Source organism: Hibiscus syriacus, unplaced genomic scaffold (genome assembly GCF_006381635.1).
Source record: "Hibiscus syriacus cultivar Baekdansim isolate YM2019G1 unplaced genomic scaffold, ASM638163v2 tig00012370_pilon, whole genome shotgun sequence".
Classification (NCBI taxonomy): domain Eukaryota; kingdom Viridiplantae; phylum Streptophyta; class Magnoliopsida; order Malvales; family Malvaceae; genus Hibiscus; species Hibiscus syriacus.
This window is the reverse complement of record NW_024062270.1, coordinates 1-18,632: the sequence shown is the minus strand read 5'-3', so window position 1 is coordinate 18,632 and position 18,632 is coordinate 1. Positions and strand designations below refer to the sequence as shown.

General features: G+C 32.4%; 2 protein-coding genes, 1 non-coding gene and 1 pseudogene across 3 annotated transcripts; 1 reads left to right on the top strand and 3 right to left on the bottom strand.

Annotated features, from left to right (window-relative positions):
* The first annotated feature begins 6,151 nt into the window (after window positions 1-6,151).
* On the top strand, window positions 6,152-7,417 carry LOC120205308 (annotated as a pseudogene).
* A 2,640-nt stretch (window positions 7,418-10,057) lies between these two features.
* LOC120205173 (photosystem II 10 kDa polypeptide, chloroplastic-like) lies at window positions 10,058-18,624 on the bottom strand. The gene is made up of 7 exons (XM_039205089.1): window positions 18,612-18,624; window positions 17,228-17,231; window positions 11,366-11,530; window positions 10,822-10,880; window positions 10,664-10,719; window positions 10,367-10,419; window positions 10,058-10,266 (listed from the first exon to the last, which is right to left on the bottom strand). Exons 3-7 carry the CDS (start codon window positions 11,517-11,519, stop codon window positions 10,172-10,174), a joined length of 417 nt encoding a protein of 138 aa, XP_039061020.1. The 5' UTR covers window positions 11,520-11,530; window positions 17,228-17,231; window positions 18,612-18,624; the 3' UTR covers window positions 10,058-10,171.
* LOC120205202 lies at window positions 16,275-16,892 on the bottom strand. The gene is made up of 2 exons (XM_039205116.1): window positions 16,512-16,892; window positions 16,275-16,413 (listed from the first exon to the last, which is right to left on the bottom strand). Exons 1-2 carry the CDS (start codon window positions 16,736-16,738, stop codon window positions 16,275-16,277), a joined length of 366 nt encoding a protein of 121 aa, XP_039061047.1. The 5' UTR covers window positions 16,739-16,892.
* Window positions 18,126-18,227, bottom strand: LOC120205351. The gene has a single exon (XR_005524023.1). It is a non-coding gene; the product is annotated as a U6 spliceosomal RNA (small nuclear RNA).
* Window positions 18,625-18,632: the final 8 nt, after the last annotated feature.

The following is an 18,632-nucleotide window of genomic DNA, read 5'->3' as shown; positions in this document are numbered from 1 at the left end:
GCTATGTATATTTGTTGATGTGAATCTAGTGAAGACGAGTTCTTCAACCATTACTATATGCACCCTAGGTATATATGACTAATCTTATTCTTTTAAATAATTTTACGTGAGAAATGCAGTTTCTCGCCTTTTATTTTTCTTAGATTAGGGGAAAATAAAGAAAGAGAATGTTTGGAGACCAATTCCAATAGCAAAAAATGTTCGGGGTTAGAACGGATTGTTCTTTCTTGAGATCTCGTGTTCTAATAATTACATGTGCAAAGCGTGTGTGTGATCAAATATCAATCGACTAAAAAAATTCTAAATATATACTCATCTATAATCACCCAGGCTAAAGGTTATGTACTAAACAAGGGTGAGAGAACTCAAGTCCTTGTCAGTTGTCCCCTAAACTCTTTAGCTTTAACCACTTCATAGATTTATCTGCATGTAGGGTTCTGATTTTGATGATTCAATCGATTTTGATTTTGGGTTTACCTCTCGGCTGATTTCGAAATTGGTTTATATTTATTTCAACATATAGAATAGGAAGGGTTGTAAATAAGTGGATGGTTGGAATAATTATTTGTGACTTGTTTATATATTATTCCTTTTATTAAATTAAAGAGATGAGTATAAATAAAAACACTGTTTATTTAATTAGAAGATTGAATTTGAACAATGATGTATTTCGTTGATTTGTGTTTATAAATAAATTCACTTATTAATTCTTATTATAAACTCTGGTTGATTTATTAAAGTTGAATTTTATTGGATAAAAAATACATGAAAATATTCTTTCTGATTATTTTTATTTATAATATTAATTTTTATTACATTATATTTGAAATAAATAAGAAATTTATTCATTTAAAATTTATTTGTTTATTAATCATGAATAGTTTTTAATTATTCATGAACTTTTCAATTATATGTTAATGAATATATTTATTTTGTGTCTACAAACATTAAACATTAAATGAACAAAACATAATTTAAAATTTTTAACGGAGTCAAACTAAAAACAAACATATTTAAAAAAATAAAAGAATAACCACGAACAATTCGTTCTAATTTTATTCATTTACGGTTCTAGTTGTTGGTGCACACATAGTCTATTAAAAATATGTTTTCGTTCTCCTAAAATTTTAGACTAGAGTCCTCCGTATATACCTGTGCACGCCTATAAAACTATAAAGAAATATGTTTATAAATATGTATTGGATATATTTTTGTAAGTGGATATGAATTTGAAATAAAAGGATGAAATATATGGTTTGATAAAATTTATACATTTTTATTGCTTTGAATATAATAATTTATTAAATACTTATAAATATATTTAATATAATTTATAAAAGTAATAAAATTCGACTTGGACGCTCTTTTTATCGTTAACAAATTCATACACATTGATCCCTGTTTAGGTAGGATTTGAAATTCATCCATTTATATTTATGGAATGGAGTATGGGTTAGGCCCACAAGGAGTGAGTTCTTGATATCTATTTATTCAGACTAAGCCCAGATAAGGTCATTTAATCTGGACTGGACTTGCTTTTGGGTCAGGTTGAACCTAGGCATAGTGAAAAAAAATAGAATTTTATATTCTTTTAAAATAGTTTAAGATAATTAAAATTAATATCTATTATGATTTTTTTTAGAAATTGATGATTTGAAATATGCATAGACTTATAAAAAAAAGGACAAATTATGCTTTTAGTACGTAACTACCCATTTTAGTATCTAAATTTTTATTTTTTTTAAATCATATATAAAATTTAGTTTTTGTTTTATTTTAGTACATTTGTTCAAAATTTAACGTTAAGTTTTAAAAAAAAATCAAAAGTTTAGGTACTAAAATGGACCAAAACTAATAGTTTAAGTATTAAACGCGTTAAATTTTTAACGACGGATACTAAAATGAAATAAAGATTAAATGTTGGGTATGATTTTAAAAAAAAATTAAAAATTTAGATACTTAAACAGACCTAAATTGATAGTTTAAGTAGTAAATGTGTAGAGTTTACAATGTTATGTGAGGTTGTCTGAGCTTAACAGCATCTACCCTTGGATTTCAGATATTGTTTGGTTCATCACCTACGCATACAATTCAAGTGACAAAACCCATTCTTCTGAGATTCATGCTTCCACACATACGATATATTCAACAAAACAGTAATGTTATATTTTTGTAAGTCATTAGTACCATACATTTTTTGCCCTTAAAGCAAAAGATTTATATGTAGGGTTCATTTTTATCCGTTTTACAGTATACCATTAGTAGGAGAGAAAGGGAAAAATAAGTAAGAAGAATTCTTCCAGTGAAGTAGGGAGTATGAACACAAGTAAATATGGAACAATAGAAAGTAAAACGAAAGAGGATTGTGAAGACTTACATGGAGTTGTTCACAAATTTAGTTGTGTTGTTTGCCAAGATCCCCCCATTTGTGGAACTGAAAGCTTTCAATTATTGATTCAGTCTGTCTCCCATATTTGTACCCTTTTTCAAGTCAACGGATGACTTAAACAAAGACCACACGATGATATCTCAAATCTCAATGCGTGCCAACTCCATTGTTAATTTTTAATATAGAGACAATTGCTGGGAATTGGGATTCCATTCCTACCCTTACCAATAAAATATTACTTTTAAATGACATGGGGAATTTAATATACCAACAATTGCTGGGGAATTTAAAATTGGCCCCCTAGGATAAAAGAATCGGTTTATTAAGTTATCTCTAAAATTAATTTGAGATCTACTGTAAATATTATAGTATATGTAGAGGTATAAATGAATAGAGTATTCGATGAATTGTTCGTTAATCATTCGTGTAATGTTCGTTTATGTTCGTTTGTTAAATTAAATAAATGAATATGAACAAAAAAGTTATGTTCATTTAATAAACGAACGAACACGAACAGATGTGTGTTCGGTTTGTTTATGTTCACAAACAAACTCGTTTATAAATGATTCAATATGACATTCGAACGAGAGTGAACTTAAAAATAATCAAGTGCGTCTGAACTAAAAAAATATAATAATGAATAATTAAATAAAATAATAATTTTATTTTAAACGTAACCTCATACTTGTTTATCTTTGTTATTGTCAACACATCTTTTCGTCTTACTAGGATTCAAACTCCTAAAAATATGATAGAATTTTGCTAGGATTCAAACTCCTAAAAATAGGATAGAGTTCTACTATTATTTAAACTCATAAAGATAGGATCCACAATCATTATAAATAGTCATTGTAACTCACTATTGTAACACATTCGGAAGAGATATATGAAATATCAAGCAAAAAATTACAAGCAACTCGTAGCCATTTTTCGAAGCATTTATATTTTGAAAGGTAAAGTTCATAGTTTCGCATGTTATTTTTCCTTACCCTTGTTGTGTTTTGATTCGAAAGAAAATCGAGAGAAGTGTTTTTGGCCAATGAACGAGGGCATTTTCGATATCTATTTTTGTAGATCTAGCCCCCGAGGCTTGTGTTTTTTTGAAAAACTATTCGAATTTTTATAAACGGGTTATGTGGATCCGTGTGTTTTGCCTCTACAGTGGGTTAATGCCCATTTCGGTCCCCCTGATTTTAAATACACGCAGATTCGTTTTTTCTTCAATTGGCTTTTAATTTTGACCCCTAATTCATTTTTTGTTTTAATTTAACCCTTATTATTTATATATATATATATATATAATTATATTTTATTTATTTATTATAGTTCTCTTTTTTTTCATTTTTTGCGTTATATTATATTATTTTCCTATTATATATATTATATTATTTTTTTTTATATATGTTTACTTATTTACTATTTTTTTACTATATTTTCCCAATGTTATATATATATATATATATATATATTCTTACTTCATTTTATTTTATATTTCTATGATTACTATTTTTTTAGTTAATATTATATGTATATTTATTTTTCATTTATTTATTATTATTATTACTATTTAGTATTTTATTATATTATACATATATTTTTATATTTTTATAAATATATATTTTTATTATTTTATGTATACTATTTATTTATTTTTATTATATTTTTAGTTTCTTTGCTCTTATTATTATTTTTCTTTTTTAAAAAAAACATTTTACTTTTTTTATTCTTTTGGTATATATATTTTATCTTCATTTATTTTATTTTATTCAATTTCATTTTTTTTGTTTCATCCAATTATTTTATGTTTATTATTATTGATTTCATTTATTTCTTTGGTTTACTCTTTAGTTTTGTTACTTTCTTTTATTATTATTATTTTCTTTTAACATCTTATTTTTTAAGGGTATTTCTGTAAACTTATTAAGGGTAAGTAATTCGGATCAAATTTTACCTTTTAATTTAACTTGTAATTTTCTTAATCAAAGACAACTGGAAATTACGTAGTACCGAAAGGGCGGTTCAAGGGTGTTAATCCTTCCTTGACCGTAACCGACTCCCGAACCCGACACATCTTTGGAAAAACGCAGATCATGTAAGAAATAGGGTATCCGATCAACCCATTTGTTTTAAATAAATGATCGGTGGCGACTCCAATCCACATTTTTCAAGTCGAAGCCCAATTCCGGGGCCCAACCGAAAGACGGTTGCGACAATTATGTTGCTTTAATTCCTTAATTTCTATTTTATTTCATATTTAATATGAAGTCCTAATAAACGAGGAAGGAATATTCCCATAATGGGAAGAGATAGAGGGGATAGCCTTCTCGATGGAGGACGTGCAAATCTCGTGGTCTATTCTAAAAAAAATCGAGAATATTCTTGGAGGTTCGAAACGAATTAATCAACGAAGAATAAAATAAATTAAGGAATAATTTTTTACTTTAGCATTTTTAGTTCCACTACCAGGATGATGTATAAGCGATTAGGTATTAATTTTGGGTGATGTGGGAGTACTTACCCTTCCCCACTAAAAAAATGAATTTTTGGTAAATGCATATCGATTTTGTTTTAAAAAGTGATTTTTATATTTATTTAAATTATTTTTTAAAACATTTTCAGGTATTCGGTCTACCTAACCTAAAGGTCGATGGCAGCTCCGATTTAAATTTTATTCGATTTTAAAATAAATAATTTTTTACACCTTTTTAAAATAAAAATCGTTTTCATTTTGGAAAAAATGGTTACAACAATAGTCAATCCAATAATTTTTTAAATTTAAAAATCCATGACCAAGGTGAGAAGATTATTAAAACAATATTAGAGATTTAACATGTCATCATAAGGTAATACATGTCATTATTAAAAAAATAAAAAAAATATCATGTCAACAATTATGCTAATTTTTTAACGAACGAGTGACTAAAATATAACATTAGACAAAATTTATTAAAAAAATAATTAGGTGATCAAAATAGAACAAAAGTGAGAGTTAAGGTATTTTTTTTTTGAAAATGAGAGTTAAGGTACTAAACATGTAGTTTAACCTTTTTAAAATTACAAATGTTTCTTATATTAATAGTCTAATTACCAAAAGAACATTTATTAATGATCTATATAATCTAACCCACCGAGTTCCTCCATTCAGCTCACACAAAGGAAGCCAATACAGAAAGGTAACAACCATAGCACCCTTCCTCCATTCACTTGTCATGATGGGTGTAATTCTGATTATTTTTCTCATGTATTTATATTATGTTTAAATTGATATCATATTTTATTACAACTTAACTTTAAATTAATTTAATATTTTGAATATTAAACTAATACATGTTGTAATATAATCCATCAAATCGCTTGAGTCAGCTCCTGTGTTCACACAAAGTGAGCCCATAAATTTTTCTTGGCAATAAGAACACACTCTTTCTTCCCCATTTTGGGGTAATTTTTTAAATTATTTGTGTCCTTTTATTCATTATCAATTGATTTTAAGTTTAACATGCTTTTTGAGTATAAATTATGATTCCATTTCACATGATTATCCATTTTCATAATGAAAAGCTTAACAAACAAGGTGGCACCCAAGTGATGACCGCAATTTGTTCTGTATAAAAGGTTCATGCAATTGGAATTCATTAATTTCATCATTCATAACAGTCGAACTTTGAGGAAATTTATATTAAAAAAATTGTTCAAAATCCCAGTATAAGTATTTGCGTATGCAAAGTGGTATATACATAGAGTAGTCATTCGTTTTGTGGCACGATGCATCATCGACTGCTTCTTTTGCTCACTGCCATTTCATCTATCCTTGTAAAGGCACCATGTGGTTTCAGTGTTGATCTTGTTCATCGCCATTCACCACTGTCTCCCTTCTACAATGCTTCTCTAGTCTCCTCCGAGATCCTAAGAAAAAAATGCCATTCATTCAATGCACCAAGTCGAACTCTTACAGTCTTCGATTAAGGACAACGTCGCCAAATCCATCGTTGTTCCGAGTGATCAGGGCTTTTATCTGATGAACCTGTCCTTTGGAACCCCACCTGTTGAATACTTTGCCATTGTTGATACAACAACCGACCTTACTTGGATACAATGTGTGTTCCGTGTACTCGGTGTTACTCTCAAGGCTCTTCTCTTTTCGATCCCGATGCGTCTTCTACTTACCAAGCGTTTTCTTGCGATTCACAGATTTGTCAAGCTTTGAGTGGAGAACAATGCTTCAAGACCAATGATTGTCAATATAATATTACCTATCCGGAAGGGTCGAGTACCCTTGGAATCCTGAGTTCCGATACCTTGAGTATCGATTCCGAAAATGGCGAAAAAATCGCATTCCCCATGTCTATATTTGGCTGTGGACGTAATAATCAAGTTAACTTCGGACACCCTGGCTTTGCTGGAATTGTCGGCCTAGGAGGAGGGCCTTTTTCATTAATTTCTCAGAAAGCAACTCAAATTAATTACAGATTTTCCTATTGTTTTGCTCCAGATTCTGCAAAATCTAGTGGTAAACTAATATTCGGACAAGAATCGATAACTTCTCGTCCGGTTCTGTTTCGACTCCTCTTGTGTCCAATTACCCTCAATCGTTCTACTACCTTACTCTCGAAGGTGTTACCGTAGGAAACAAGACCGCATGGTCGTCTTCAAGCCAAGGGAATGTCGTCATTGCTTCTGCGATTACATTAACGATCCTAGAACAAGATTATATAATGGCGTAGAGGCTATGGTGAAAGATGCCATTGTAGAAAAGCCGGTGCAAGACCCTTCAGGCACATTTAACTTGTGTTATGTGGCCGGGACTAACATCAATGTTCCGGAAATGGTGTTCCATTTCACCGTGCCGACGTTCGGTTGCGACCGATCAACACATTTCAAGTTAACGGCAACTTGGTTTGTATGATGATAGTTCCAACCAATTCTAACCCCTCTGTCTTTGGAAGCTATGCACAAGTAAATTTTCAGGTGGAATATGATCTTCAAAACGGGACCGTCTCTTTTGCCCCAACAGATTGTGTCGGAAAATAAACTTGTAGTTAGACTAGGTTTCTTGCTTTATTATATACATATAAAAGTGTAGTCGGTCAATTGGTAACTTGAAAACTACTTCAAATAAAGAGATGATGTTATGATTAGTTATTAATGAAATTAAAGATTCTCATCTCCCAAATATTTCTTAAGATTGGAAACAACTTAGAGTTCAGCATATGTTTGGTTTTTATATATCAATGTTTCATTAATCCCGACAGAGTGGTCCGTAACGACCAATCCAGCAAACTGCATAAACCCAAACAAATAATACAATCTATGATAAAACACTTGAGACTCTGACTGAAACATCTATAATCCATTATTCAAGAGAAGCTCATCAACCGCCATGCAAAACGGCAATGAGTTGAGCATCGAGCCAGTCAGGTGGCAACAGGGGACGAATCATTTCCCGAATCTGGGTGATTGTAAGGTGAAGCTCTTCCAAGGCTTTCAATGTGCTGCTTGTATCCGACTTCACATTCGCTAACTCAGCTTTAAGCCTCTTTATTTTCAGTTCCTCCTCCTTCCAATCAGCAACAAAAGTAAATAAAGATTTTATCAGAAAAGAAAGGCTAAAAACACTAAAATTTGTGTACCTTGATCTTCTTCCATGAATTGTTCTTCTTGCCTGCTCGTTTTCCAATTCTTGGGGGCATGATGTTGGATTCTCTCCTCCTCAGGTACCGGGACTGTGAGAAGTGTGTTGGTACCCTTTTATATTACGAGGAGGTTTGACTTTGTTTTTGCATGCATCTGAAAAAGGTAGATTATAAAACTACATTATCATATTAAGGGTCGGTGGTCTTACGTATGTGGTTGGAAAAAGAGGCTTAATATAAAAGCTGAAGACCCATAACATAGTTGGAATTTACATACATAACTCAACCAAATCGGTCACGTCACCTTATTATATTTGAGAAAATAATCTCAGTGACCAAAAATCCCAGATAATATACGATTTTGACCAACTTTTTTTTGAATTTACGAAAATGACCAACAAAATCGCAATACGATCTCTTTTTTATTCAACGTCTAGAGCCCGCAGGCCGGGAAATGAGGACAAAAGATCGGTCGATGCAATCTATAGACTCGTGTTGACAACCAGAAAATCGTCCGATCCCAGATGGGGTAGCAGTTGGGATAAGGGTTTTGAAAAAACAGTCACTTAGCCATCGTCTCACAAAGATGAAAATTTGGCCACTCTTTCTTTGCTGGCATACGCTTTCCTCGTTAGGTGACACTACTGTAGGATGACAATCAATTTCCTTTGTTAATGTCTACATGTATCGTGCGACTGTTTTCCATATTGTAAGAAGTGAATTTTAATGTGAGATAAAAAAACAATAGGTAAAAAAAAGTATAACAGATTTCTATACTTTTTAAACAAATTAATGTGGTTTTCATATTATTATTTTTAATGTGATCTTCAACTCAGAAATTAAATTTAATGTGGTCTTTTAACCAACGTTTTTTGTCGTTGACCGTTACAGTGCTGACGTGATAGTTCACGGTATTGACATAGCGGTCTACGGTGCAAACGTGATAGTCCATGGTGGTTGATAACATGGTAGATAGGTTAAATTTATAATTCAAATATGAAAGATGAACTTCTACGTTAACACTGTGGACCGTCACGTTAACACTTAACACCGTGAACTGTCACGGTAACACGATAACGATCAACGACGAAAAATATTGATTAAAGGGTCACATCAAACTTTTTTCGAAGTTAGAAAATCAGTTAAGAGAAAAAATTAATAAGATGATGACATTGTTTTTTTTAATTACAAAAACATCGGATGTAATTTTACAAAAAAATATTTAGCAATTCTTTGATCGGACAATTGAAGTCGTTGCAAAAGTACGAGAAAAATAAGTTAGTTACCAAAAAAATTTGTACATGCATCGATATTTGTAGTAATTACGATAAAAAATAATTAAATTGTTAAAACCTTTATACATTTTTAATAATTATCCTAATTATGAAAATATTGAATATTTTTCAATATTCTGGAAAACGTACTATTTTTTTTAATATTAGAATTAATTTTGATATTTTATGTCATTTATTGAACAATTTATAATATTCAATTGTTCTTGGTAACTACAAGAAAATTGTTTAAATATTGAGGAAAAATACTGGTATCGATTTTGTCTCGAAAGATATTGGGGAAAGATAGTGATTAACTGTCAACGATGGTTATAAAATGTAATGTCAAAAAAATATTTAAAAATTTAATGACAAAATAGATGCATCTCTGAAATGAATAACCACGTCAAATGATATTGTTTTAGTATAAAAGACAAAGTAAACAACTGTTAACTTATCATCATCTTGTTGATAACCTATCGACGAAGTGATATTATTTTCTTATTTGATTCATTAAATCAAGTTCTTTTTAAGAAATTAGTTTAAAAATCGTACCATCTCTTAAAATTACTCATATTATTTTGGTAATGTAACATAGATTAAAATTTTTACAATTATTTTCTATGTTTAAAATACGTGGTTAATTACGTCCTTTACGTGTCAATTTGATACCATATTCGTGACATGCGCAAAGTAATCCCAGACGATTTTGTTCATGGAGAGAACAACAGAAAGCAAATCAAAAGTTTTAAATACATAGACCTCAATTCAGTCCAAGGCAAAATATTCTACATAAAGGTTATGCAAAGTGCTTCATGGATCGGTTCTCCGATTAGAACAATTACATAGGACAGGCTATATTTCGACAACCATAGAGAAATCTACTGTGCCAAAGCACTTGTGTTGTAAACAAGAAGTGCACCTCCGGCGAGAATCCCGGCGAGCGTGACGGCCCAGATTGCCAATCCGGTAGTACCTGCAAGCGATGGCGTTTTAAAGCATATTTAGTTCCACGATCACACCAAATTTACTTCTACGAGTGTCGAGTATTTGAACCAAACAAGTTGTATGCTTACCGCCAACATAAACATCACCACTGGGAGACCAATCGTCGGTGTTGTAGATAGGGCTGCGTTTCAACCATCACAAATATATTAGAACTTCCCATACATGTATTCTGGGATGGACGGAGGACGTTTAAGAGAGAATCATTTTTAATAAATTTTAAACTCTCGTATAATTTAAATATTGTTGGTAATTTTATTTCATCCTAATATTTTTATAATTTTACCTTTTGATATAAAATCATGTGTTCATTACTGCATGTATATATGAATAACACATGCGGTAGGCATGAGGATTATGTATCATACCTGTAACCATCGACGTTAGCACCATATTTGTCAGTGTATTGGTAAACACCCTTTCCCTGCATCAAATTTAGGCTAAATTCTCAAGATATATGCAATAAATTTTCAACTATTTTTTTTAGCACAAAAGGGAAAGGCTAGAAAGGGTAGGAAATACCAACCTTTCCCTTCCTTCCGGAGGCATCAAGACCATCCCTCAAGTTCATTCCACCGTTGATTCCTTTGAAAACGTTCAAAACCCATTATTAAAAGAGCTTAATTATATTTAGTAAAATAATTTCTTATACATTAATAAAGAAACATTAAATATATAGAAGATAGTATAGGTTAATAATTTTTTTTAATTATTGATAATACGAATTTGTATATTATAATAATGCTCGAACTTAGAATAACATTTCTTTTGACTATTGTAATCACTCATAGATTTTATTATATTTTTGTATTATTATGTAAACTATTCTTTTAATCTAATTTGTTATTTCATAATTTGAACTTTGATATTATTTTTTGAAAAAACTTAATTTGTAGGCTTAAATTGTTCTTAACCGACACTATTCTCAAGTCCAAGTGATGGATCTAAACCTTGTTTAATATTAACCAGACTCTCTAATTAATATAATATTCCCTTATTATAAAATGTTAAATTCTGAAGATGAAATTAGAATAAAATAGGAAGAGAGAGAGAGAGAGAGAGATGATTACCATAAGGCTTGTCGGTCTTGATCTTGCCGCCACTGGCTTCAACCTTGAAGGAAGAAGGTGCCCTAGCAAGGGACGGGAGACCCCTCACACCCGATCTCTCGACTCTGAAAGAAGGCTTGAGGCTAACCGAAGATGCCATAACTGAGGCTGCCATTATTACTCACAATTCCTTCTTCTTCTTCTCTGTAAAGGCAACGGCTTCGTCGGCTTTTCTATTTGATGATGAGATAGAAAATCTGGAGATGGTGGATATGTTTTGACACGTGGACATGCATGTGTGGTTCATATCTGGATATGAATGCTTGCCACGACACAACATTATCAGGATTAACACCATTTCATTGGCTCATTTGTTGCCATCTCCTTCACTAATGCTTCAGCACCACACCTTCTTTGATTTTTTTAATCAACCTAATATTAATTAAAAAAATCTGTTTCTCTTTTAGTTATGTTTCAACCTTCTATTCGCTTCAATTAGGAAAACTACATAACATTAAAATATTATGCTTGAGTTTAAATAATTGTGTCTTTAAATATATGAATTATTAATAATTATGAAAGATTTTAAATAAATATTACTTTATAGTCACATAAAATTTTTAAAAAAATTAAAAAATTTGTCTCTACTATGATCGCTGTTGAGAGAAGCTTTAATGGCTTTTAATTTAGTTTTAAAGCAAAACTAAAGTCTTATGTTAATCATGAATTAGCTAAAAAGGGTGTATTTCAATTTATCACATTAGTGATTTATTTCGGTGCGTGACATTTAATTTATACTCAATTCAATTTGAATAGTATAAACCAAGTGACTCTAATAGTAAAAGAATTATTGTTATTCCTTGAGGTTCTGAATTCGAGCACCATAAATGTCAGGGGGCATGTGAGCATTCAATATCAAATGATTGAGAGTTATCATTGAACATGTGCTACCTTATACTTATCCCAGATTAATAAAAGAATTTAACCAAAAAGATATTTAATTATAATGAGTTGTATGTGTGTTTTCATGGCTAAACTCTCGAGATAACGTTCTCGAACAAATTATTTCACCAGATAATGCTCTCCCAAGATTAATTGCTCAAATAAGGTGAAACTACAGTGTTGGCCGTAGGTCGCCATGCTATCCGGGCGACCTACTAGGTCGTCATGTCTTCCCGGCGAGCTATGAGAGAGATTGCATGTGCCATGCACGTTCCAACACACTAGGCATCCGAGGCCATCCGACCGAGAGCATCCGACCGAGGCTATCCGAGCGAGCTATGCGAGGGCATCCGAGGGCAAGAGGAATCACGCGAGGAGCAGGAGGGAGTGCATGGCGACCTACAAGGTCGCCAGGAGGGCATGACGACCTATGCTTGGGGACGTGCATGGTTGGCCACGTAGTAGGTCGCCCGGAAGGCATGGCGACCTACGGCCAACACTGTAGATTTCATCCTATTTGAGCAATTAATCTTGGGAGAGCATTATCTCGTGAAATAATTTATTCGAGAACGTTATCTCGAGAGTTTAGCCGTGTTTTCATGGCATCTCAGTCCAAGTCGTTTCATTGCATGGACACGGTTGATCAGGCTAACATGGCGGAATCTTTATGGTCTTACTAGCTAGCTTGGGTTTAGGGTTAATTTAATGTTTCTTTATTTTTGCTTGCTTTTCATGGCTGCCTTTTATTTTCTAATTTTCAGTACTATTTCGTATACCACAGTTCTACCTGACCCAGACTGAGTTAGATTAAAACGATGGTGATGATCATGACCATTAACATATTGTAAATATACATATACTAATTAAGAAAATTATAATATCAGTAGCTGTGTTTAAGTTAATTAATTAATGTAACTATGCTTTTCTCTCTCACACACTTCCTTTATATATATATCATTTTATTTACGTAAAAGTTAAGCCTGTTTGTAAATATCACCAAAGCAGGTTTAATAGCATACCTTATATTTATTTTTTTATCAAAAAGGAGAAAACCCAAAGCATCAACTACATTGTGTTCCGATTATCTTTACGAAAAATACGTACTACTCAAACTTCCCATGACCACTTCAACATTCGTTCAATACTCTATATTTTCTTGTTCTGTTTTAGGAGGCTAAGGGTAAAACAGTCGTACTAAAAAGACCGATTTTAGGACCTTGAACATGATCATACGTAAAACCCTCAATTAGAAGACGGTCCAAACACCTATAAAATTAGAAAATGTGTTGTTGGTTGATAGGATGTTGTATATTTTGTTCTTCACCTAGATTTTATTAGGAATCATGTATTTCCTTTTTATAATCAGAACCTCCTACTGTTTCTTGACTTTCTACTTCTTTTTCTTCGGTATGTTGCCTTAATTTGATATATATAGATAATCTGGTGCTGAAAGGATTTTGGGTTATTGAACTCAAATTAAGACTTAGGTCCTCTAACAAATCATGCACATAAAAAGGTTTTCAAAACTTTTCTCACGTTCCAAATTTAAACATATTTATTCGAAAACTTGATTAAAAAAATATTGATCATCAAGAATCGAAAAATTACTAGACCGATTTTAAGAGTATTACACTAATTTTGTTAAACTAAATAATAACACAAATATAGTAAATATTACTCGTGAAATATCTATTATTATCATATTCTAAGAATTCAAATCTAAAATTTTAACCAACTAAAACCATCCGTGCCAATTTATTCAAATGCTTTAGCGATTTAAAATGATAAATTTCAACGCACAATACATATTCATGCTTAGAATTTCAACAAACACACGAGCGAGAGCGAGAGAGAGAGAGAGAGAGAGAACAAGAGGGTGCAAGCCTGCAGCTTTAAGATCTGTAATGGATCGAATATTGATGCAACAGTTTTTTTATTCTTAAAACAAAGGTGGAGTAACAAAGTAAAAACACCACACTTGGACCGAAGATAGTCTTTTTGCTGCTACACGTCATCCGTCGCTATTGTTTCACTGCAAATAAAACCAGAAGGAACAAAAAACATGTCAACCATTGTTCTTAAATGTTGAATTGGAATCCTATGCAAAAGCCGATATGTAAAAACCGTAGCAATATGTGAAGTGAGCAGCCTTATCGAAATCGGCGTCCTCTCGTGCCTTGATTATATGAACATGAGAGATAGACGAAGTTGGGTAGACGCACTTCGCTGGATCATCAACTTAGTTTCTTCTCGTAATACTTCACACTCCGTTCTGGTTGCCGTGAGTTTCTCCCGTAGTTGTGATTGTGCTTCTTTGATGCTCTTTTGCTCCTTTCTTATATCCTCCATCTCAACCTTTAACTCTTTTCTACATTTCGCCTTCACGCGTCTCCTTGCCTTTTTCTTCAAAAAATTAGCAACAAAACAACTCAATAAATTTATTCTTTCAGTAAATAGGTAGCATCTTCAATTACAAGGAATGAATGCAGTTATCTTTACTATACCTCGTGCTTACTGGAACGGGCCTTGGACATTGTTATATTCGACGTTGTTTCCTCTCGTTCCAAGTGAGTAGCCGTAAAACAATGAAGCAGAGAGCCATCATTTAAGGGGGGAATATGATAGGGTTCTTTGTCGAGTTACACAACTTTCGCATGGTTTTGTACAGAAAGATGAAGCGAATCGCGCGATCACCCATGGTTTTACTTAATTTTATTGTGCGTTACTGTATGCAGACGCCTTGTCGAACCTAAAAAGTTCTTCTTTATGAAGAAACCTAGTCATCGCCACGCCATAATGCCTGGACGGATAGACCCAAGAAACCTAGAAAGTAACATGCATTCACATGCTATATGCGAGAGAATTAATTTTTCTACATTAATTTATATATATATATATATATTTCATTTTATAATTTTCTTAGTACGTATGAATCGATAATAATAGTAGATGTTTCCTTCAGAATGACGATACGAGTTTACCGACTTTTGTCTGATGAGTGGTTCACATTTGATATCATTATAATTAAAACACTAAAAAAATTAAACTGAAATTTATGTATAGATTCACATTTCTTGCTTTAGATGATAGATTATCATCAAATTTGATATGTTCGTCATCCAATTATTTTTACTTTTGTAGAAAGGAAGTATGTTACGGCAACAACATTTGCTTAGTGATTAAGACTTGGTAAAAAAAACTCCTGTTTATTTGCTTAAGAGTTGCAAAGGCAATAGATCATTATAGCGAGTATTGTATCACTCGTGTAGGAAACTTTAAATCATTGGTTAAATGATTTAAAACAAGCATAAATGAATTGAATATGTATTATTGGTGTTCTTGTTTAAACGAGCACGAAAATTTTATTCTGCTGTTTATTTAGCATAAAAATAGTCACTCGACTATTTATATGTTTCAAATTTGTTTTATTCTGTTAAAAATTTGTGGTCGTCTGAGTTGGATGTTAATCTGTTGACTGAGATATGATAAAATTTGATCTCAAAGTCTTTTGAGTTGTATTTTGTGTATCGACTCTGTTACATTATGTCATTGAACTAGTACTTAAATATTATGTGGTCGAACTAGTGCTTGAAACAACGGCGATGCTAGTAGATATCATTAAATATATAATTTTATCATATCTCAATCAATAGACTAACGTCCAACACAGACGACCGTCAACTTTTTAATGGAAATGGAAGAATTTGAAACTGTGAATAATCAAGTGACCATTTTTTTAATTTTTAATAGTCAGAGGATTCAAAAAAACAATATCTTATAATCATGATCATTTTATAATTTTTTATAGTCAATGAATCAACGGTCAACCCCTATAATTGTAAAATCAATTGTGTACTTACCCCAGAATCTAAGCTTTCACTGAACGTTGTCCTCAAATTCCTAAGAGAATTAATCTGATGTGAAGGTCAACCCTATATACAGTCTCTTCCCCCCACATATCCCCAAATGGGGTCCAACACTCCTCATTCTATGAGGCAGTAGTTCCTAGGGCTGGAGCCATAATTTTATGGGACATCAAATGCTGCAAGGTAAGCATTTGGTCAACCGATAAATCTCTAGGAATGATCCTTTGATATGATCCAAGTTTCCTGCTTGATTCCAAGGCCCTGCATTTCAGCAACAGTTGGAGAATTATTCATTTCTTCAATTTGTACTCGAAGCCAGAAATCGAAGCTTTTTCATGTTGTTCTGAGTTCTGACATACCTGTTCAGCACATAGTAGAGCAACAGAGATTCTGGCTTTGATAGTTGATACTCTTTGAGAACGGGGAAAGGTCTCTGATGGTTCGATCCACAATCGGATAACGGCTTTCCGTATTTTACAATGCCTCTGATGTTTCCTCTTCTTTCTTTAAAGCAGCAAATCTCTGAGTTCCATGTTTCAACAAGTTTGAAATTGTTAAGTACACTTGGTATATCTAAATGAACCATCCGAACATCGATAAAAGATAGTTCATATTTCTAAAATGAAACTTGAAACGAGCATGCCAACCACTTTCATCTCATTCAACAGCATTCTTCGTTCCGGAACATTATCAATCTGAGATTTACACTCTTTGAGTTACTCAGTATAATCACCAGAAGATTGTACCCGTAATGCAGCCAACAGAAATCGAATCCGAACACTTACATTCCCTCCCCTATCCTTAAGGTAGGACTTCTTTTGTACCAAAAAACGACTTTCCTTTATAGATGCAACCTGAATCTAGTACTAAGGAATTCATATGATTAGTGTAAAAAAGGCCTAAATCAATCACGCCCTAGATGCAACTCTAGTTCTAAAATATGCCATTTACTATAACAAATGATTCCACAAATGTGTAGTATTAGTCTCTGTATCACTGTATGTATGCATATAATTTAAGTACCTTCGGCCACACTGTGTTCTCGTCCGTCGGCTCTCTCATGGGTATGTTGCATCAAGCTCCAATCCACCACTGTCATTCTCGACAAATTCCCATACTGAGAACACGAAACCTGATCATAAAATGAATCACTTTCAAGGAAAAAGAAAAGGGATATCATTGACTGCAAAAACATTGAAAATTTAAAACCCTGTTGAAAACTTGCAATTTTCCAAAGGGAAACATGGCTAAGTGTAGAAATTCATACCCCAGTTCATCAAATCTAGCAAATATGCCAGACAATTAGCAATGGTGAGTAGTAATATATAAATACTAGTATAGAAATTCTTGTGATGATCACATTGTTTAAATTGCAAAGCTTTAGAAAGAATTCTATGATTCAACTACAATGTGAAATGTGATCAAGGTAAATCAAATTCCTACACAAAGTTCAGAGTATTTGAGCATGAAATTCCATGCTTTACAGCAAGCATAAACCAATCAACAGCTTATAATTTAATCATAGAAATATATGTTTTCCCCACCGGTTTTAACTCTAGAAATTGAAGGATCCTTTGTTTTCCTAAAGTTAACAAAATACAAAGGCAAGGTTAATTCCAGGAAAATCCAATCAAATGATTTTGAGGTATTTACTGTTTCAGAGAGTAAAGCAGATCAAACCCAGAAACAAAAACTCTTAAGTAAATCTTCAGTGCACAAAACCAGTGAAGATGAAATCAGACCCACAAAATTTTGCAGAAAAACAATAATAAAGCAAACAGATGGCTATTGAGGTATTGACTGTTAGAGAGTTTAACAGATCAAACCCAGAAAAAACTCTGAACTACAATCTGAAGAACAACCCACGTAGATGAACATCGGACCAAACCCAGAAAAACAAAGAAACCAAAAACCTCTAAATTCAAAACGAAAAAGAGATGGAAACAGAGCTGAAAATTTGCAAAAAGAATAAAAAAAATTTGGACCATTTCTCGATTTGTGCGTGTCATCCTTGCGCAGGGCCATGCAATCTTCTCTGTATCGTTCCAATTTTATCGGATGTCCCCGTAAGGGACAAACTGCAATCGCTTCCTTCTTGTATATGATGCTCGTATTGTTCAGTTCTTTCGCAGTGTGGGGTCTTTGGTCGTTTCTAACCGAGCAGTGAACTATGTGACTGAGGTCCATCGGATGCTGGCTAAGTCTTCTGATTACGAATGGTCCAGTCCGATACATCAACCCGGCCCCGGGCCGATCAATTTCCTTAACCCATTATTAGCTTTGAAAAGAAAAGGGGTAAATCAAAGTTTAATTCTGAACTTTCTAAAGTTAAAAATTTAATCCCTAACTTATATCTCATGATTCACATTAGCCTTGAGTTGAAGCTTAACAACTTCTCTCAATTCATCTTCGCTTTTGGATTTTGTTAAAGTATAATGACATAACACTATGAAATATACCAAGTGATCACCTAAAATTTT

Excerpts from the sequence above, each read along its gene's own strand:
- LOC120205173 (XM_039205089.1), bottom strand. The coding sequence starts at position 11,519 with ATGGCAGCCTCAGTTATGGCATCTTCGGTTAGCCTCAAGCCTTCTTTC. Across the intron at positions 10,720-10,821 it reads CCTCCGGAAGGAAGGGAAAG|GGAAAGGGTGTTTACCAATA; the intron begins GTTGGTATTTCC and ends AATTTGATGCAG. Across the intron at positions 10,420-10,663 it reads GCTAACGTCGATGGTTACAG|CCCTATCTACAACACCGACG; the intron begins GTATGATACATA and ends GTTGAAACGCAG.
- LOC120205202 (XM_039205116.1), bottom strand. The coding sequence starts at position 16,738 with ATGGTTCATTTAGATATACCAAGTGTACTTAACAATTTCAAACTTGTT. Across the intron at positions 16,414-16,511 it reads CTCTACTATGTGCTGAACAG|GGCCTTGGAATCAAGCAGGA; the intron begins GTATGTCAGAAC and ends GCTGAAATGCAG.